This window comes from Ursus arctos, unplaced genomic scaffold (genome assembly GCF_023065955.2).
Source record: "Ursus arctos isolate Adak ecotype North America unplaced genomic scaffold, UrsArc2.0 scaffold_3, whole genome shotgun sequence".
Lineage (NCBI taxonomy): Eukaryota > Metazoa > Chordata > Mammalia > Carnivora > Ursidae > Ursus > Ursus arctos.
Genome location: NW_026622985.1, coordinates 22,684,045 through 22,706,163, shown reverse-complemented (window position 1 = coordinate 22,706,163; position 22,119 = coordinate 22,684,045). Strand labels below are relative to the sequence as shown.

At 40.8% G+C, this 22,119-nt stretch overlaps 1 protein-coding gene across 2 annotated transcripts in view; it reads right to left on the bottom strand.

Annotated features, from left to right (window-relative positions):
• GNAI1 (G protein subunit alpha i1) overlaps positions 1-15,617 on the bottom strand; it is an 85,653-nt gene extending 70,036 nt beyond the window's left edge. Inside the window, exons 1-2 of one of the 2 annotated variants that reach the window (XM_026504526.4) lie at positions 15,443-15,617; positions 14,768-14,936 (exon numbers count right to left, since the gene is read on the bottom strand). In XM_026504526.4, the coding sequence (XP_026360311.1) occupies positions 14,768-14,885 (118 nt within the window). In that variant the 5' untranslated portion in view covers positions 14,886-14,936; positions 15,443-15,617. Of the gene's footprint in view, positions 1-14,767; positions 15,250-15,442 lie in introns of those variants that run through there. The other variant, XM_048212922.2, reaches the window with a different exon arrangement.
• Positions 15,618-22,119: the final 6,502 nt, after the last annotated feature.

The following is a 22,119-nucleotide window of genomic DNA, read 5'->3' as shown; positions in this document are numbered from 1 at the left end:
TCATCGTGGCAGAATATCTGATTATAAAACTGAAAGACCTCAATTTTCAACATTAGGGTGATTCAATAAATTATGCAGATCTATACGATGGATTACTATGTAGGCACTAAACTTGAGATATATTGAAAATATTTAATGACAGGTAGATAAGTACATCCTTATATACATATACAGTATCATGTAAACTATTCAAAATACATAGAGAAAAGTAACTTGCTCAAAGGTTTATTTTCCCAAATGTTCAAAGAACACATGCAATACTCAATAATTAGACAATCAGCCTTTGAAAATAATTAGATACTAGAACAAAAGAGAGCAATGCCTATATTTTCTTCCTATAATACAATAATGCTATATATAAATAAGGATATTCAAGTTACATTGAGGTATTAGTAACTTCTCATGTAAAGCTCAAGACTAAATAACACAAAGCATGGAAGACAATGAACACATACGCCGTTGCTGATGGAACAGTCTAATTAAAAAAAAAAGCCACTTCATTGTTAAGAGGTAATAAATAAGCTATTTTTTGATACTAGATGTACAAAGGTTTTGGAAGCAGCACCAAACTTTTTTGTTTAACAGAGCCTAACAGCCCTTGCTTTCCTTGGCTGAGGAGAAGGCACCATGGCCCTGCACCGCTCTCCCACCACAGCTGCCTGGACCTAAGAGGACTGAGTGTTTGACCAAAAGGCAGCCCAATATCCACTTGCCAAAAGCTGAAGACTCCACAGCTGGGCACAAAAGGTGGGATGGGCAGATCAGAGTTGTCTGATTTTAGAAAACTAAGAGTTTGAGGCAGTTGGTTGTATAAGCTGAGCATAAAACAGGGAGGAATCAGAAGGCTGGAAGGAAACCACCATGGCAAGGCCATGAGCTCCAAAGCCAAAGGCAGTCTTGTTCCCCACCCACCAGCTTTAAAGTTTCAGTGTTGGGTTTCCTCTGAGATGTCTGTGTCATAATACAACACTCCGTGCTGGAGCTAGCTGGAGGAGTAGCTCCTAACAGAGAAGAAGCCTTACCGATAAATGGGGGTCCTCTTCACACACTTACCATACCAAAGGTTTACCATATCGACCAGCACAGTGCCATTTTTAGAAGAGAATAATATATACATACTAAAGATGAAATTAGAAAAACAAAGTTAGGAAGAAAAACTTTGTGAATATTTTATGCCCAAGAAAGTTGCAGAATGTATCTTTTATGAAGTCTCTATACTCAAGTTATCACACCACTGCTGCCTTAAAGTACAAAACAATCTTGGGACCACACCATACACTCCATTATTAGAAGAAACAAATTCAGAGTAACAGAATCACTATATAAGAACAGAAATGCTCCAGCTGAATGCTTCAATTTAAGGCACACACATATCCAGTTTTAGAATCTTAATAAAAGTAAACTAAACCTGGAAAATGCTGCAAAGGGAAATGATAGATACGTTATTAAAAAACAACCTTTCTTAAATCACAAACTACATATATGGGAAATAAAGGACAAGTAAGTGACATCTCTATATTCTTACTCAAAATAATCTATCAAATGCACTGAATATCTTGGTTGCAAACTTATCCATATAATATTTAATGATTAAAAGTATCATAAATCTAAATAACTAATCTTAACTTTCAGAAATCCAGACAAACCATTATGCCAAATGATTTCTAGAATACCACGCAATTCTGAAAATATTAAAGTCGAATTCTCGACTTAGTCCCCGACTTAGTCCCCCATGTATATGGAGTCATTCTATAAAAACTTTACAGCATTTTCTACTTCTATTCAGAAAAAAATAAAAAATGAGTTGTTTATCTGAAAGACCCATTCTGATGCTTGAATTTTCTAACAGTTTTGGTTTTTTTTTTAAATAACATTTGCTCACTGGTGAACAAAAACATACACATACCTAAATATAATTCAATATCTATACGAGTCTATGATTTATAAAGTTTAAGTTCTGCTGACCGGCTCTTCAAACATAACAGCTACTAAGAGTCTGTTAAGAGTTTTCTATTCCTCAGAGCTTCTCTTTTTAAACTGGTTACATTTTATATTAGAGTTTAAGTCATCTCAAATATGACTGCTAAAACTCCCATGGGCTACGCTGTTGGTTGATAACTTTTTAAGAAATTAGTCCTAAAATTCTAAGCATCGCCATGTGCACCATATAAATTACTTTGGAGTTCCTTACTTATTCCTTGCTCTGAAAGCTTTTAAATAGCTTTCGGCAAAAGGCAATAAAATTCAACCTGATGTATATAAAATGCAATCATCCAAAACAAACTTAAAATTATCTACTACAAAGGCATAGTAAGACAAAAGAGAGAGAAGAAACCCAGAACCCATTTTCTTAATCCTTAAATTTAATAGTAAACAAGCCAAAATAACCATGTTGTTTTTATCCTATGGTAAAACACTTAAAAAATGTTTCCTGTATTTTAATTAATATCAGCTTTCCAAAGATTGTTCCATTTCCAGATACCTAAATAATGCAGGCCATACAGTTGGCATCTATAATTATTTGTGGAATGAATTTACATGTTTCATAAGAACCAGGTGTCATAGTTAACTTAAAGTTAAGCCTAACCAGCAAATGAAAGCAGAAGTGATAGATCATTTATGCCATATTTAATCACAAAATGTTTCATATTTTGTAGCACTTGTCCGTAAATATTAATGTAAAGGATAGTTTTCTAAGATCAGAATTGCCTTTTAAAGGCAATGGAAATCATGTTGTATTTGAGGCCAGATTAGGAGATGAGGTTACATAAAAATAGTACGATCAATTATTTCAAGACCAATGACTATAAATTTTCTCAGAGTTTGCAACCATCCTTTATTTACTTCTGAGAAAGGAATGTCATCATGAACATTACCAGATGAAAATGTTCATAAAAACATATTTATAAGGTCACATTCAACATGACCTGAATAATCATATTATCAAAAGAAGAAATCCACTTTTAAAAATTTTGCTAACTACACAGAAGATTCATTATGACTAATTATAGTTTTTGATCACTCTCCAGGAAGTGCATGTTTCCATGCAAGATAATATCAAATACTTTTTCTCAAAATGTGCTCCTAAAAAACCATTTCAAGTTAGCATTAAGAGCTTAAATATTTAAGTGTGATAGGCTTTACATATGCACCTGTAAATATGTGTATGTATAAATTACAGTGAGCTCTCACTTTGTGCAAAGCACTGTTTTAAATACCTTACGGATGAGGTTATGTGAGATTTCACAAATGTGGCGAAGATGGGATAAGTTTTGAAAAATGCTTATCCAACGGATAAATGGAAAAGATCCAGGAGGATCACCTACTCTAGGATTCTGCTTCCCAAATTATGGACCGGTCTGGGGATCAGCAGCAAAGGCAGCCCCTGAGAGCCTGGGAGAAATGCAGAATCTCACGCTCCATCGCAGACCTAGAATGAAAATCTACATTTTAAAAGATGCCAACTTATTTCTATGCATATTAAAGTTTAAATTTAAGAAGAGCTCCTTTAGGTAAATAAGGTGAGCATACTTGGACCAGCAAGAACATACAATAAGGATGAGTGTGGAAAGACCTAACTTCAGAGCAGGAATGGAAAGAACAATAGAGGATGTAATGCTGGAAGTATTTTGAAAATTACTGATGTGTTTTTTCCTCCTTTGCATTTACATGCATAATGGGAGAAGACGCAGACGGGGTGCATTAGTGCCATCGGAGGAAAATGGATGAGTACAAATGGTTTACTTTCCAGGCATCGCATGGCAGAGGCCGTAAGCCTGGCGGCCACAGGGTCAGCAGTGGCCTAGTGGCAAATGCTGAGGGCAGCTAGGGATGAGAGAGGCCAGGAGACACCTCTATCTTAATTAGGGATAGGGATAGGTGAGATCCTGGGAGAAGAAAATCACTGAGGCAGGAACACATCCAAGCAGCCTGGTGGAGCAGTGTGGCTGTGCGGAAGGAACACCAGAGGTCATCTCTCCGTGGCATATCGGCACCACTGCAAAATGGATAGGACCTGTAATTTTCCACATGCTTGACGTGATCAGAGAAAACAGAGCGCTCAGCGTAGCCAAGAAAGAGTCTGGCTACCAGTACTGGCTCTACGGTGATGGGTTGCCCAGGAAAAACAGAGATCAAGAGGTCCACAGCATTCATGAGACACAAAGGAGGGGCAAGACCATAAGAGAAACCATCCTGGCTGTGAACAAAATGAGCCATAACAGACCAATAAGCAGTGGATGCTGGCAGGCAAGGGAAAAAAAAAAAACCTGACTTCCAGGAACAGGGTACCATGGAAGTTAATGAAGAAGTCCAGAACAGTACTGGGAGAGCCAACCCACCCCGCGCATGCGCGCGCGCACACACACACACACACACACACACACACCCTTCCTAAGCAGAGACCGCATGAGCAAAGGGTGGCGGGAGACAAAAAAAAAACAAACCCTAAAACAAAAACCAAAAAACCCACACAGGAATGAAGGGAAACCTTAAGTTCAGTGTTGCCGGATGATAAAACGCAAGACAGAAAAATAAGCAAAATATTTAGAAAACAAAGTTGATGAAGCTTTTGCCTGAGTGTAAAAGCAAATAAGAAAACATGATCATTGGTGCCACCAACTAAAAGAGCGGCAACAGAGAGAAGGAGGAAGTGGTTGGGTAAGTGGGTGAGAGATGGCGCCTTCTGTTTTGGAATATTGTGTTAATAAGGTAGTAAAGTAAACCTGCCCTCAACCCTCACCCCGCGAGACTAAGAGGAAAACTACAGCCAACCCGGGGTGCACAGGATTCACACAGACAACGTGCTGGTTAATATGTGCTCACAATAAAAAATTACTAGAGGACATGATCTACCTACCGTAACATAGAGTCAAGATCCTACAAGTATGTGAACCGTAAGAATTTTATATAATAAATTTTTCACAAAGAGACTATAAATTAAGTATGGTATGATGAAAGTAACTTTTTTAAAAAGCTACAAAATATAAGAATAGAATAATAAACTATTTCCAAAAGATTAGAGTTTCTAGAAATACAAATATTACTAATAAAATTAAAAACTCAATATGTTAAAAGGCAGATTAGTTTGTTGCTAAATAGATACGGTGAACTAAAAGACATATAAGTAACACAAAAAGATAAGGAGATTAAAAAAAAAAAACTGGAGAAAAGTTAACAGACAGGAAGTTAGAATGAGAAGCTTGAACTAATTATAGAAGAAAATCCAGAAGACAGAGACTAACCATAAGATAGTCTCTCTCTAAAAAATACATTCATATGGGTTACATGAGTGCCTGCTTTATTTCTCAACATTCCTATATAATTGAAAAACAAGTTTTTTAAATAAAAAGTAATTTAAAGAGTGAATGGAAAGTGAAAAGAGTAAAAATGGGAATGCAGCCTCATGTTTTGAAAAGTTTAGATAGAAAATGAGAGATTAAAAGTGATTTAAGGAGAATATGGATAGTTTTGCTTGGATTTTATTATTTTTAATGCTGGGCATCATTTCAAAATGTTTATGGACCAGGACGCAGGAGTCTTCAGAGAAATGTGAAGATGGCAGAGAGAACCAGGGTGGATGGAAGGTTCTGGAAGGCGAGAGCGGATGAATGAGTGGGAGCCGGGGCACAGCACTGGCCTTGATGAGCACCACCTCATCAGTTCCAGCAACTTAACTGACCAGACGACGACTGGTTACAGTCACAGAACGTCCCTTGCCTAGAATTCTTGATCTCATTGCTGATTACACTGCTCAGTTTGTGAAAACTCAGTAGATCAATTTTAAATTGCACTGAAATAAATTCAACTCTTGAAATTAGATTAACTTCAGAACTACCAATAAGAAGGCAATTTTCTTCTAATTCCTATTATATTGATCTTAGTTAGGTGCCATGCTTCTTAAATATCATGAAAGGCTGTCAAAATAAAAGACATGTGCCCAAACAAAAAAATACAATATAGATAAGTAAATTACTAGGAAAAATTTTAGACTGTGCCTTAGAAAAGCAAAGTAGACAGAAGGAATTCCAGGTAATTCAAGGCTAAGTCTTCAGAGACTCCTCTGAAATATTATTAAAAGACACAAATACTATCACAGTCAATGCTTCATTGTTTCTATATCAAGGTTACTACCCCTTCTCAAGAGATGCTACTTCTCTTTTAAAAGTAAATTCACAGTAATTTGGGAGTTTTATTAGGAATCTGTTGAGTCATCAGTTCAGAAAGTTTCAAAAAGATTTTTAATTTTGGGAGAAGTAACCATAAATTCGCCAGAGAAACGGCACATTCATTTGACTCAACTCAAATAGTGTTTCATAACTTACACTAACAGCCTTGTTTTATTTTCAAGAAAGATAAAAGGAAAGTTTGCAGGAAATTATTACATTTATTCTAAAAATGGGTAATAAAAGGGAGAGAAAATTACTTTTCCAATCTGAAAGTTTTCCAATTACTTAAAATCCACTCTCTCTAGAATTCCTAACATAGTGCAGATATTTACCTGGTCTTTTCCCAATGGGGATACTGTTAACAGAAAGCCAAGTCCCACAAGGAAGCCATAGTTGGATCAGAAACTAGTAATTAAGATTGATTTCATACTTCTTGATATCTTTGCCATGTACATACCCTTTGCTAAGAAGAGCCAACAAAAGTTTTTAATATCTATGACCATAAATGGATCAAAGTGGAAGGAGACAGAGAGGGAGGGCTGACTCCAAAAAGTCTCTGAAGTATTTATCATAACAGCTTATATTTATTAAGGACTTCTGTGCCATGTACTATTCTAAGTACTCTGGATGTATTAGCTTACTTTGTCCCCCAGCCCTATGAGGTAGGTACATTTATTATCCAGAATTTATAGAAAAGAAAATTAAAGCTTAAAGAATTAGGATCTCCTGGAAAACATTTTACTGGCAGAGTCGTAGGTCAACAGCCTTTCCCTGTGTAGAGAGTCTCTGGACAGAGCTAAATAAACCTTGGAGGGCTGAAATTCCTTCTATGTGGAGACCCTAAGAAAACTAAGTTATACATAGAAAAGTCTCTTCTAGATGGCAGGTCTCAGAGCTTACAGCCAGCCAGGATCAAACAATAAGCTTAGAAATGCATGGAAACGGACAGATTTATAAGCACAGTAATTTGAGAGGTACGTGAACCTGCATCCTCATCTGTGATCAATAATGAAGACCCCCAATGTTAAAGCTCACCTCCCTTAGTATCTATTATTATACCATTTCTTCCCTATTTGCCATTATGAGGAACTACTTTTACGTATATATTTTATTTCTGTAAGTACATCACAAATTTTCTTAAGGATCTGGTAAACCTCAGGCATAACTCAAAACCAAAAATATACAACGCACTTTGCAAATGCCACCAATGTAATTCTTGCCACATAAGGACAGGCAAGACATAAAGAACAGACTGTGGGCAGTTTCTGAGCACCCTACTGGCTCCAGAAAGCCAAAGTTACAATCTCATTGTCCTGCTGTGAAAGACAGGATTGTGAGAATACATTTGATGCCACGTCATATGACTGCATGCATTTTAAGAAAGCACTCAAATAACATGTGAAATAGCAACACAGCAATCCTGCTGAAAACAAAGTGTCCCCAAAAAAAGAAAAAGTGTCCAGAATACGCAAATGTAAAAATCACATTTCACTCTACACCTAATTTCCCAAGAGTCATGATATCTTTCTGATCATGCAATAAGAATTAGGTACCCTAAATTAATTCCAGTTTTTAGAAGACTATGAGTAATAATGTGGTGGGTTTTAGTTACACCAACCAGCAAGATATAAAAGAAATAAATGAGAATACACTGGGTGGAAACTCATTAAAATTACCCAAGGCACAAGAAAAATGTTTCAACTTTTTCACTTTAAAAGATTATTAGTCAAAATTAATGTTCAATAATTAATTAAACTAGTCAGTCATTTAATCAACATTTACAGAAGCATTACTCTGTGCCATTAGATGATAAACAAGTCGGACTGGATTCATGCTCTGAGGAAGCCAACCCCACGGAGAGGCGCAACAGACAATAAAAAAGTAAATGCACAAGATGATTTCAAAATGGTGTAATTAGGAAGGGAGAGGAAGGAAGACAAATTTAGACTAGATGGTCAGGAAAAACTTCACTGAAGCGGAGACAAACAAAAATAAAAGCCTCATTCTTTAACACCATGTCTGGAGTGAAATACCATGGGTTCAATATGAAGCACTAGAAACTGGTGATTTTGCTGTTACCATGATAGTCACATAAATTGCAAAGGACTGAAGAAAATGAAATTATCATCATTCTGCATGTTCTAAAATTATACATGAAATATCAATGACGCTGACACAAAAAACACTAAAAATGGGGAAATGGGTTTGGAATCAAGCAATGGGCAGAGGCTGAAATTTTGAGGAACAAGGCAGAAAAAACCTGGATCACCCCAACGCGCTATTAGAAATACAGATGTTAACACCTATACGAACATATGTTAGAGAAAACTATACGAGATCTCAGAAAATATTTTCATTGCCATGAACATGCTGCTGACAGACATATGGACTTTTCGCGGTGCTGCTGGCAAGGACTTGGATGGAAAGGAGGAACATGTTATTATAAACTAGCAGAAAGGGGATCCGTGTTACCTTGTGGCAGAGAGCTTAAGTGAATTACGTCCTGCAGTTATATGAAAACAGAATGTATAAGCTATGTACTTGGGTATTTAGATGAGAAGATTTCCAAACAAACTGTTGGAAGGTGCAAGCTGTTTTCTTTCTTGCTGGTTATAGTACAACGGGAAAGGAAAAAAGATAAATTAAGAGAGTCCAAAATGAAAGAATGCTGTCAGGTCCCAAGAATTCTCCAGGCAAGAAACCGGCTGATAAAATTACTAAGCTGCAAACATGTGCTTCCTGTCATTAAAAAGGAAGGGCGGAGTCTAGCAGGATCACAGAGGATTCTTCCCAGGTCCTGAAACCTAATGTAGTCTGGACAGTGCAGGGGACCGGATGACTCCTTTTGTTGTTCCACCTTCTTTCTGAACAGGAAGACCTATAACCAATACCCTGTGCTTGTCCCACCATTATATTATAGCAGCAGATGACTTGTTTTCATGTTTCACAGGTTCACAGGTAGAGAGGAATTTTGTCCCAGGATGGATAACACCCACGATCTCACCCAAACTGAGTTCGATGATGAGATCTGGAGGATGGGATTTTGGACACTGTGCTGATGCTGTGATGGGCTGAGACTGTTGGAGATGTTGGGATTCAGTAAATGCATTTTACATAAATCTTTGGCAGCCAGGGGGCAGACTGTGGAAGGCTGAATAATGGCCCCCAAAGACGCCCATGTCCCAATCCCTGGAGCCTGGGAACATGTCACCCTACACGGCAAAACAGACTGTGAAGATGTGGTTAAGACACGTCTCCTAGGGTGAGGCAGTTCTCCTGCATCATCCCAGTGGACCCGATGTACTCACAGCATCCCTGGAAGTGAAAGGACCAGCACAAGAGCAGTGCTACATGAGACTCTACCAGCTACTGGTTCTGACGATGGAGAAGGTCCCATGAGCCAATGAGAGTGGGTAGCCTCTAGATAGAGGTTGGAAGAGGCAAAGAAACAGATTCTCTTCTGGGACCTCTACAGGAAAATTAGCTCTGCTAACATCCTGACTCTAGCCTGGTGAACCCCATTTTGGACTTCTGACCTCCAAGGAACGTAAAGTTAATTACATTTTACATCATTTAAAGCCACTACATTTATGGAACGAACATTCACTTTAAAATTATGTTTGCCTTATTTCTGCTAAAGTTTTTAACTAGTGTTTAACAAGTTATGACAGAAGGCAGTCTAAGCACTACAAGATTAGGTGCTGTTGACCTTAGTTCATACAGCTCACATGCCATCTGGGATCTGAGCTTCCCCAATGTCACACTGTGGGAAGTCACACATTGGGTAACTGCATATGCCAGAACATGTGACCAAGAAATATGTGACCTAGAAGTGCAACAAATACATTCAGGTCCTCCCATGGGCATCTGTGGTAGCTTGAGCTTTCCGAGGCTGAGGCGCGCATAACACAAACATTAAGACGGTGGTTGGATGCTCACTTTTTGTTTAAAAAACTATAGCAATCATTCTCAGGTTTAAATAACATCTCCCACTAAGTCCTAGAAGATAGGCATTATATTTCCAAACATCTTCTACTAAATCCTGTAACATAGGCATTATCTTTCCTATCACTGATAAATTTAAACAAGACTCATGCTCTTTGTTTATGGTTAAAAGATGCCAAAAATAAGATTACAAAATGAGATCTGTACAGAACGAAAAAAAAAAATTAAGGAATGACATAACTACTGCAACATAGCAGACTTTCCTCCAATGAATATCTACAGTGATTTTCTCTAATTTCTCAAATAATATAAGGACTGTGAAAAGTTCTCATAAAAATCAAAAAGAATTCTTAAACCAATCTGCTTTTAGATACCATGTGCTTATTTTGGTCATCACACACTGTTAATATTCCTTTCTGGTTTACTTTGGTTGGTTGGATAATCATTCCCATCAATACTGAAAATGGCAAAGTATATGGTTTATATTCTAGGTTAAGTCCTAATTCTACACAAGGTATTAACATAATTAGGAACTAATTAAGCACGTGACAAACTAAATGGTTGTTAGGGATGGATACAAGCACAACTTATAATGATTCTGCCCCTAAACTGCTCACACTAGTCAGAGAAACAGGAAGGGCACACGGCTAAACAACACTAGAAACCAGAGCGCAATATGCTTTGCCATATGCCAACTGCTTCTATCTGGAGGAGGAGGGTGCCCTGAGGAGAAGAGCATAAGGATGGAGGGAAGCGAGGTCTAGAAGAAAGTTTTTATTGTGCAGGCAATGGAGAAGTCGGCAAAGGTTTCTGAGCAAGGAATTTGCATGATAGGAAGAGTAGGCTAGAGGCAAAAGACCAGAAGCTGGAAACCTTTCTGGAATTAGGCTGCCAGAGAACTTGAAGCTACAAATTTTAAGAATGAGAAACAGAAGATAGAGAAAAATCAGCCCTTTCCAAACACACCTCAATACCACCTGTACTGCCTATCAAAGTAACTGTTAACCTCAGGTAGGTGAGTGAGAGAGAAGCACAGAACCCATTTTGAAATACCAGGTCCCTTTATTCAAGGAAATGGGCTTTCTGACATCTCAGATTCGGAGCCAATGCTAAGGAAATAGCTAAAGCAATGCAAAATCCAAAGTCCCGCAATGACAGAATTTCCCAACGAAGGAAGTCACAGGGCAAGTTTAAAGGGAACAAAAAGATTAATGATGTATCTTCTCCAAGAGCTGGTTGCTGGTAGAGTGGAAAAATATTCACCAAGCAGATCTTATCCCTCACCACATTTTCACTCAACCTATAATGTTTAAAACAGACTACAGAAAGAGAAAGGGTGTGGATTTTTGTTGGTCTGTGAGGATGAGTTGGAGTGGAGAGGATAATGAGGTGGAGTAAAGGAGATTTAAAACTCAGGTTTAGAGTGAAATGATTTATGGAGAATGGATGAAAGTTTTACTTTTGTATAATCTAACCCTTTACATCTTTGAAAATTATAATATTTAAGAAGTACCCATATGTACAATATAGTCTCACTGAAAAAAGAGCCAAAACCCAATGATACAGCCCTTAAAAAAATGATAAACTGTAACATCCTCAAAGGTATGACGATAAAAAATGTTTTCCCCTCAGGCAATTAGCCATCTATAATGGAAAGAGAACTTTCATTATAAAAATAAGTTTTTCTATTTAGGATTATTATTCTCATACCAACGCCTGAAAACTAATCCTAAAAACTTGAACCATTCAAACCCTGACCTAATTTCCCTTAGGTCAATGATTAGACTAGGTCCTCTCTTTTTTAAGGCCTAACTCACTGTTCCTAATATGGAGAGTGAAATATCGCTGATTTAAAAAAAAATTTTAATTATAACAGATACCAGCACCAAATTTTTTACTAATATTGTGTATCTCATACCTGAATCTCTCAACCCAGATGTCTAAAAGACAATACATATATGCCTCAAGAAAAAATGCAATATAATGAGCTACTTAATATATTATCTTAAATATACAAATATACTTTGGATGCTTTTTGCCTTAAACGGAAAAAATTCATTTGATAAAAAAAATAATTGAAGAGGAAGATGACCTGATATAAATGGAAGTGACAGTGGTTATGGATTACCTAGAAAACCATTTTGTATTTCTAGTTGATTCAGTTGTGTTTTATATGGAATGATTTCATCGAGCTACTCACACATATGACTTTAAACATCCAAAAAAGAACCAAAGGTCAAAACTTCACTGCTAAAGACAAATTAGGAAAAAAAAATGTTTTGAAACATTCCAAGAATAACATTTATGAAATAAGCCAGCATTTTGTTTATAGGAACTAGAGTGCCGGGACCCTGGGCAAAGGGTAGAGGAGAAGTAAGACAGATAAGGAGGAAGAGGGGGGAGAGGAGGGAGAGCTGGGCCAACATGACAGGGGTGCGAAGAGATTTCTGTAGAGAGGAGATGCAGAGAAAAACACAACACCAAAGCTAGAAAAGACAGATGAGGGAATTCAGTTACCTAAAAAATATTACAAATCGTTTTGAAATCTTTCTAACATTACTGGTATAGAAAAACAAAATCTTGTCATTTCTTCTGAAAATCATGACTCTGCTACACCTTCCTCCTAACTCTCACTAAAGCTGGTTGTAGAGGTGCAACTTCCACATTATATATTCAGCTATACTTAATTTTTAATCTAGGCTCTCATCAGAGATTAATTTTTACCCCCCAGGGACTTTGGGGACTATCTGGAGATATTTTCAAGGATCAAAGGTTAAGGGGGTTGCTCTTGGCATCTAATGGGTAGAGGCCAAAGAGCATCCTACAATGCTAAACATCCCACAACATACAAGAAGCCTGCACAGCAAAGAATTACCCTGCCTAAAATGCCAACAGCGCTAAGGTTGAGAAACACTGATCTCTTCTGAATATAGGCAAAAACCAACTCCTTTGACATTTATCCTGGTCCATCTCTCTCCAACAGACATCTAATTAAAGCATAAAACAACATCAGAGGACTCATTTTTCAATTGCTTTAAAACATGGTGGATGGCTGGCTCAAACTAGAGTCACACTAAAATACACTGAAGAATACATCAGAGGAGGAGTGCAGAAACTGCAGGAAAAGAACTTTGTAATCTTCCTTTTGTTTCATTTTTGTCTCAAGCACATCCACATCAGAAGAGAAACATCTACATGTTTCCATATCAAGGTGTGTCTCTTCTATGCTCAATACACTAAAAATACACTGACCCAGGCAAAATATTTCTTATTAACATAAAAACTTAGGTAAACAGTATTAACTGAGAAAGATTTATGTTGGGGACAAGGGTGAAGAAAGCCACCCAGGTCTTTAAAATGCAAAGTTATTTCACAGTTTGCTAGCAAAATGACTCAGATCATTATTACTTTTAGTCATGCCAAGTTTGCTGCTTCTAAGCCTGCTAGTAATGGAGAAAAAAACCCACCATTTTTCCTGCAGTCATTAAACCAATGAAACAGAAGCTTATTGAAAACAGGTTTGTGCAAGATTTCTCTTATTATAACTGTTCTAAAACAAAAGCAATCGCTGGAAGTGCAAATAAAGATTCTGAGAAATCTTTCACCTACCTAAATAGCTATAGAGTGTGTATGTTGAGGGGGGAGCAAACAAAAGAAAACCCTAATTCATAGATCTACAAAGCTTATGCTGTGAATATTTTCCTAATGTATATCCTTCAGTCAAAATCCTGGATTACTTTTTTTTTTTTTTTGGTCTCTCCTTTCAAAAAGCTGGAGAAGACCTCCACATAGCGTTCCACCAAGAGAACAATACTAAGAACAAATAAAAGCCCGGCGTGTACCTGGCAAATCTCATTCATCAGAAACCGAAGCAGCTGGGAGAGAACTGTTTTCCGCGTGACCCTTTTGCACCTTTCACGTAGATTTCTCCCCTGGAGTATCTGCCTCACCTACTACCGGAGCAAACGTTACCCAACTTTGATGGTTTCCACGTCTCCACAGTAATAAAAATCAAGCATCCAGCATAGCCTACTTCCTTGGGCAAGGTAAACATAATCAGTGCTCCTTTTACCCTTACTGAGTCGCCATAGGAAGTTGACAGGAAGGACACATTTCGATCCCACGGAACCTCACAAAAGGTGCACTAATTTCACAAAGCGAGGCACTCTTGACATGGGAAAACCACAACCGCGATACGACACCTCGTATGAAGGGTTTTCAAGGGGGGGGGTGGTGTGCTTCCCCCCCCCCCTTGCCACGAATGCCCCCTTCATCTTCAGAAGGCTGAGCTAACTTAGAGAAACCCGGCATACTCGCGACCCGCTCCTCGGCTCCTCGCGGGGTCCATACCAACGCCTGTGAGTGAAGTGAAGTCCCCTCCCCCCCCCCCCCCCCCCCGCGGGCGAGTCCTCACCCGCCAGGGAGGAGGGAGGCAGGGGACCAGGAAGAGGAGCACCCGCCTCGGCACTGCACCGCACCGGCCCCGCTCTCGCCCGGAAACCATCCCCAGGCGCTACAAGACACGCTCTCGGCCGCTCTGACACGTCCGCTCTGGGTTCCCAAATGCGAGCGGCCCGTAGCGGCCACTGCGGGGCGCCGCGCCCAGCAAGCCGCCCGACCCCAGGGCCCCCCGGGACGCGCCTGGCCGCCCTTACCGAGCAGCAGCAGCTTGACCTCGCGCGCCGCCTTCTCGCCATCCTCACGGAGGTTCCGGTCGATCATCTTACTCCGCTCCACCGCCGCCTTATCCTCGGCGCTCAGCGTACAGCCCATTGTGCCAGGAGCGAGAGCTCGCCGCCGCTCCCTCCACGTCCGACGCGCTGCCTTCAAGCACAGGTGAATTCTTTCTTTCCGGGAGCGGGCGTTCGAATACCTCCCCACGCTGGCCACGAAACACCCCCACCCACTTCCTAAACGGAGCGAGGAAAGCGCTGTCTGCAAAGGAGCGAGTTGCACCGCGCGGCTCTTCCCCGCGGCCGGGTTCCGCTCCTGCGTCCCTCAGCGCCCCCGAAGTCCCAGGTTTTCAGGCTCTGGATACGGTGGCTGCCACCCTCCCGCTGGTAGCCGCGCCGCAGCCTCAAGAAGCCCAGTGGAGCTCGGCGTCCGCGCGCCGCCGCGGCCCCGCCCCTGCCCGCCCCGCCCGCCACTCCGCGACCACTCCCCGGGCGCGCTCCCGCGCACGTGCCCTCGGACAGCGCCCCCTCGGACGGGCGCGCGCGCCCGCGCTGCCTCTGACCCGGGCGCTGCGCAGCCCCCGAGGGCCTGGCACCCCCGCGCGCGCCCCCTGGAAGCTCCCCTCGAACGCCGAACTGCCCGGCTAGCTCCCCTACCTCGCTTCCTCCGTGGGAGTGGGTTAATTTCTTCCCGCTTACTCACACCGAGGGATCTGTGCGGACCTGCCCCTTCGGGGTGCGGGTGGGAGAGCTGCCAAAGTTGGAAGCTGAAAAAAGCCAGTCCTGGGCGTTTGAGCATGCCCAGCTCCGGCAGCCACGCAAGGGTTTTTGAAATGTAAACCCTTGTCGGCTGGCCTTCAGGGTTGTGGGAAATAGAGGGAGCTGGGAAGGGAATGGAGCCTTGGCAAAAGCAGAGATGGGGACAGTGGGAAACAGAAAGGTCTGGGAGGGGGCTAGGAGGTTAACTTCCTTCCTTCAGGTGTTTCTTTCCTTCCTTCTTTTTCCTCCTTCTATCCATTCTCACGTTTCTTTTCACAAGCAGAGAACATTTTGATAGATTTTCTCATAACTTGAGAAAATGGGAGACAAATATTCAGAGTATATTTTATAGCAATAAAACACACCTACACGGATAAATCTGCTCTGCACCAAAACCTGCCTCCTCCGGAGCAGCGTGTCAGCTTCCACGCCAAATTCTGAACCAACATTTATGACCACTTTTGTAAATCATAAGCCACTAGGCATGACATTCCCTTTTACGGGGCTTCCTTAGCCTCCTTGCCCATAAAATGAGTTGGAGATGATCCATACTGTGGCCCCATCCTTCTAGTGCTAACTGGTCTGGGGGAGGCAAGCTCGTGGGGCCCTCAGAGGCATTTCACCCGGAATGGAATGAATGAGTGCAGGTTTAAGGTCCGGTCTTTTCTGTCAGTTACACTATACTTGTCCCTTACTGATATTGCAGGAAGTATTGATTGATTAGAAGACGGGGCTGGTAGCAAAGAGAAAAAACATCCTCTCCAATGTATTAAAAATTAAGAAATTGCTCTTTGGTTTCCACCTGGAAGTCTTACTTTCTAAAAAGTGTTTATAAAAAACTGGCTCGAGTTTTCCTTGAAGGTAAGGCAGAGCGGATGCTGTAGGCAGAATTGCTGTAGAGTGGGTCACTGAAGCCAGGCCTCTGGGCTAGCAGACATGGCCGCTGCCTCCTTTTTGGACATGCCCTTTCTTGTCCTCCTACAATAGCCAAACCTGCTGGGCTCGAGGGATGCAATTTCAAGAACTGCCTCAACTTTTCCTATGACCTTTTGTAACATAAAAAGGAGCAAGCTTCAAACAGTATTTAATCACCTTCTACACTCTTTGTGTTTCCTGGTGCTTTAAATATTGATGCTCATCAGAAACTCTGGAGTTAAACTTGACGGAGTGAACTTTCAACATAGTGTTTGTGTATTAGCCATTTTGGATTATTTGTATTAGCCATTTTGGATTATTGGCTATAAGGCCTTCCCTATAAGCTTTAGGCCATATTGAGTACAGGGCCAACAATGGCAGGAAAAGAGGAAGCAGCCGTGACTTAATACTGGAGGAAGTGTCCATAAAATTCATATTTTGGAGAAGAGAAGGGGCAACAAAATTATCCACATTACCTCTCTCATTTGACAAGCTTGTCAAGTAGGTGAGGAGTTAAAATGTAGTACATAGGTGAATAAGAACTGAAAATTAGCTTTATATGAAGCTAAACTTCTTAAGGGACACACAGTAATGGCGTAATCAGTAAGGAGGGGGAGGAGCCCAAGAGAAGAAAGTTACAAAAAAACAACTTTGGAAGGAAGCCATAACAGGGATTAGTGAAGGTTTAAAGGGGCTGCCATAACCAAATAGGACAGATGGGTGGCTTAAAGCACAGGAATTTATTTCTCACAGTTGTGGAGGCTAAGAAGTTCAGGATCAAAGCACCAGCCAATTCAGGTCTCCCATGATGACTCTCTTCTGGCTTACAGGTGGTCTCCTCCTTGCCGTGCCCTGGCACGTAGACCTATAGTCTCTTTCTCTTCTTATAAAGACAATCCCTTCATAGAGTCCCAGGCTCATAACCTCATCTAAACCTAATTACCTCTCAAAGGCCGAGCTCCAAATACCATCATATTGGAGGTAGGACTTCAACATACAAATCTGGGGGAGAGGGGGAAGGGAAGACAGTCTGTAACATAGTATATTTTGCTTGAGAGGAATAACCAGCTAAAAGGGTTAATACATAAAATACATGTTGGAGAAAGCAATTGTTTTTATAATTGGAATGTTGTTCTGCTGTGAAGAATGATAGGAAGTGTGGGACAAAGTCGGAAGAAAGCTTTAAATATTAAGGTGAAGTGTTAGACTTTATGCAATGGGTGCTAAGTGTTCCTTACATTCTCCTGAGTTGGGTAATAGGTGATTTTAAAAAATAGTCTCTTACCCCACAAAACAAATGAGTTACCAGTAAATGGATTGTGTTAGTAATCCAGATAGGAGGTGGTGAGAGTCACTCCAACTAATAGCTTACATAATTATGATGTTGCAAAGTGTGATTCAACAACCTTGTCAAGGAGGTGGGGCAGATATTATTAACTCGTCTATTTTATAGAGTGAAACTGAAATAGAGAGGTTAAGGCAATCTACTTCAGAGTACTGTTTTCCCTTCTGGACATATTTTTAAACAACTATATTGAGATATAATTCACACACCATAGAATTTATCCATTGAAAATGTACAATTCAATGGCTTTTAGCATATTCACAGAGTTGTACAACCATTGTGGCAATCAATTATACATTATTTTCATCACCCCAAAAAGAAACCCCATAACCCATAGCCATTATCCCCAAATTTTCAATCCCTGACCCCAAGTCCTAGGCAACCGCTTATGTATTTTCTGTCTCTATAGATTTGCCCACTCTGGACATTTTATATAAAAGAAACCGTATAGTGTGTGGTCTCTTGGGACTTGGCCTCTTTTCACTTTGCATATGGTTTTCAAGGTTCATCCGTGTTTTAGCACAGATGCAGACTTCATTTCTTTTTACTGCTGTGTACTAATTAGCATCATACGTTGAGAAAGTTAATTGTACACCTGAAACTAATATAATACTGTATGCTAACTATACTAGAATTAAACTTTTTAAGAAGCTAGAGACATGTTAAGACCAATTGGGACACATTCAGCTGAGGGCATCTAGGTCTTAAAGTATCTCAAAACTGTATCATAACTCAAAACTATCTGACTTGAAGGTGCTACATTTAGAAGTCTTGGAAGAAAGCTACAGCAAACAAATTTTACTTTGATGTGAGGGAAAAGGTGTACAATTCCCCCAAAGGGAATAGGCAACCTTAGAAGCTTACTCATTCTTGACTAAGATATAAACATCGAGACTGGATGATTGCATTTTGGGAAAGATCTAGAAATAGATAAACTTAAAAGATCCTTTCCAACCTTGAGATTCTATATCATTCAGAAGTCAGATAGGATTAGTGTCAGAACTGAGATTAAAATTCAGAGGCTCCCTCTGGCCTCCAACCTTGTCCCTATTTATCTTGCCATATGACAAACAAGCAGAAGTGGGAAAAGGGAATGTATCTAAGATGTGTTGTCTTGGTGTGTTGATGGATTAGAGTGGGGATAAGGAGGAACCAGAGAAGAAGACAGAGTCAGGACAACCTGATGTGTACACACACACACACACACACACACAAAGGGAGGGAGAAAGAAATCAGAAGGGCAGTGCATATCTTTGGCTGACAAAGGTGAGAACAGACATGGCATGTGGACACTTTTTCATCGCCTACATTGAGGTTTTTGCTTTCTGAGAAGGAAAGAGTTTGGTTTGGGGAGAGGCTAAAAGAATTTAGAAAAACAGAAGGGCTAGCATGGCATCTGCACCCCTCTTTCGCTGGAGATAGAAAAGTCCAAACCAAAACCATTTCTATTAGAGAAGTGGGCTTCTAGGCAAAGGTTGAACAAGAAAAGCCCATTGAATTGTCACTGAGTGACTTTATAGGTCAAGTCGCACTCTTTGGGTGTGCAAGTTCCCCTGTGGGGCAGAGATCACATAGAAGCTATCATCTCTGCATGGAACATACCGCCTCTCAGGCACCTTCACACCGATGGACTAAAACTTCTAGACGCAAGTGCTTTGGGTATGGACACTCACCTTCTCTCGATGGGCACTGCACCAGTGGCAATCCTCGGTTTTCCTCAAGTAGCTTCACAGACAGTGGCCATGACCAAAGGAACTGGAAAAGAAGAGAAAAAAACACAAAGGATATTTAAAAATGACTTCAACCAACAGACTGGTCTGGGAGCACATGTGAAGATGAGGCCACCTTGGTGGACTTTCAGGAGTACGTGGGGAACGCTTTGAGGAGGCTTAAGCTCGTGCTCAAGCAGGTAAGTCTTGAAGTCACTGTTGATGAGGTCAGGGGAGACTGAAGAATATCATAGGACGTAGCGAAGAGGGAGAGGTTTAGGGAAAAAAGGTAATATATGATTTCCAATACATCAAAAAATATCCCCAGGGATAAGGATAAAGCAAAAGAATTGGCACTAGTGTATGGTAGAAAAAGGTCTAGGCAGGTAATCAGATAAACTTACAACCGTTCAAAGCTCTGTTTTCAACTGCATTGTCTTTGAAAGTCCCTTCGCCTCTGTAAACTGCAGTACACCAATCTGTCAAAGTGAGTTTATTGTATTAGATCACCTGCAAGGTCCCAATAATTCCGAGTTCCTACGAGTCTATCATTGCAACAAGAGGTGGTTGGCAAAGATACAAAAGCACTTTGATGTACTGTTGCAAATGGAATCCATACGATGTAAAATTCCGGGTTAAGTAAGTGCTCTGAATGCAGAGCTTAATGAGGAACGTTTAAGAATTTTAATCACAAAGAGTGGTAGACACACAGCGTGGTAGATGGAGAAGTAGGTTTGAGATGTATTGTTTCATTTTAGCCCTGAGTCTTGTCAAGTGTTATGCAGGGGTAGGAAAGGAAGTGCTTATGGTACAAAGGAAAGAACACAGCTGCCCCACTTTTGGACCTCAGCCTCTGATTTTTCCATCACACTCCTTGTGATACCTTCTTGCCACCAGTTCTTCAATGCCATGGAGTCCTTCCATCCACCGACCACAGTCCTTGCCCCTGTCTCTCATGACCTGCCATGTGCTAATTTCTCTCATTATGCAACAATGTCCCATCTTCCCCTAGGATAAACTTTTGCCACATACCTTCGAAACACCACCATCGTTGTATTCAACGGGGAAAACCTCCAATTTGGTTAAATCAAGTCTTTGCCTGTACGTGTCTGCACCTGCACAGCTGAGCTTGACTGGAGGAAAGGCAGTAGTCAGCAACTCCATCCTTCCATTAGTTCGGCCAAAAATCAGAAGTCAGCATTGATTCCTCCCACTACCCCAACCCCTATATATCCAGTGCATCAGGAAATCCCGTTAACTCCGCCTTCAGATAAATCCAGAACATGGCCCATTGTCAATGTCCACTGATACAGCCTGGTTCAAATTGTCTATGGAATATTGCAATAGCCTGCTCCTTCTCCCTTTGCTTCTGCCACTGTCTCCTACTCTTGTCTAGCTAGCCTCCGGAACCATCCTTTAAAAATGTCAGTCAGATATCTTCACCCATCTACTCAGAACCAACCATTCACTTTCCATCTTAGAGAAAAATCCCATCTAAAGTTCTTATGATGACATACAAGGACTCACCAGATTTATCAAGTTCTCTTCTTTCACCCCTGATACTATTTCCTGCCATGTTCCTTCTTGCTCTCTGTGGTTCAGCCTCACTACCTCCAGGCTATTCCTTGAACTTGCCAAACACACTCCATCACTGGGCCTTTGCATTTCTGTTCTCCCTGACTGGAACACTCTCCGGCCAGCTATCTGCTTGGCTCACTTCCTTATTTCATTCAAATCTCTGTTCAAATGTCACCTTATCGGGAAATATACTCCCTAACTACCCACCTGTCACTCTTCATTCCCTTCCTATGAGCTACCATTTCTTTGTAACTCCTAGCACATAGCACACATATTTTTGTGATTATTGCCTGTCTTCCCTCACTTGAATACGAATTCCAAAAAAGCAGAGACTTTGTCTCTTCTGTTTACCGTTTTATCTCCAATAGCTGGAACAGTAAATACCCATTGTAAATGGATAAATGGAAGAAGATGGATTTAGAGCATAAGTCTAGTCCTCTAAACCATTCATTAATTCATTCAACAAAATTAATTGAAGGCCCATCATGAGCCAGGCAATGTTCTCGGCGCTGGGAATAAGTGAATAAGATGTATTATCTCAGGGTGTGCATGGGGGCAGTGGTTGGAGAGAGGTGTTAAATAAATAGGTAAGCAGATCAATTAAACTGGATACATTCAAAAGTAGTCCTAAGTGCTGTGAAGATAACGAAACAGTGTTTTACGAGAGAGCACACCAATTCGGGTCTTTTGAGAAGGAGACCCCAAAACAGAATTCGATGTACAAGAGGTTTATTAGGGAAAGAGAGGCAAACAGGAAGAGCACCTTCAGATGGGGGGCAGCTCTGACACCTGCAGAAGAAGAGAAGGAAAGAAGAAGGACTGGGTAGCCATAGCCTCAGATTAGGGTGCAACTTGGAGAAAATCTTGACCAGGCCAATCCAGGGGAAGGATCCCTTCCCCCACCCCCTAGTAAATATTGCTCATCGGAGGAGTCCTGCCTTGGGCAGAAAACAGCCTGGGTCTTGTACCCCCACGTTGTTCAGTCACGGACTCTGGGCAGCCTCCAAACGGTAAAGCCTCAGACCTAC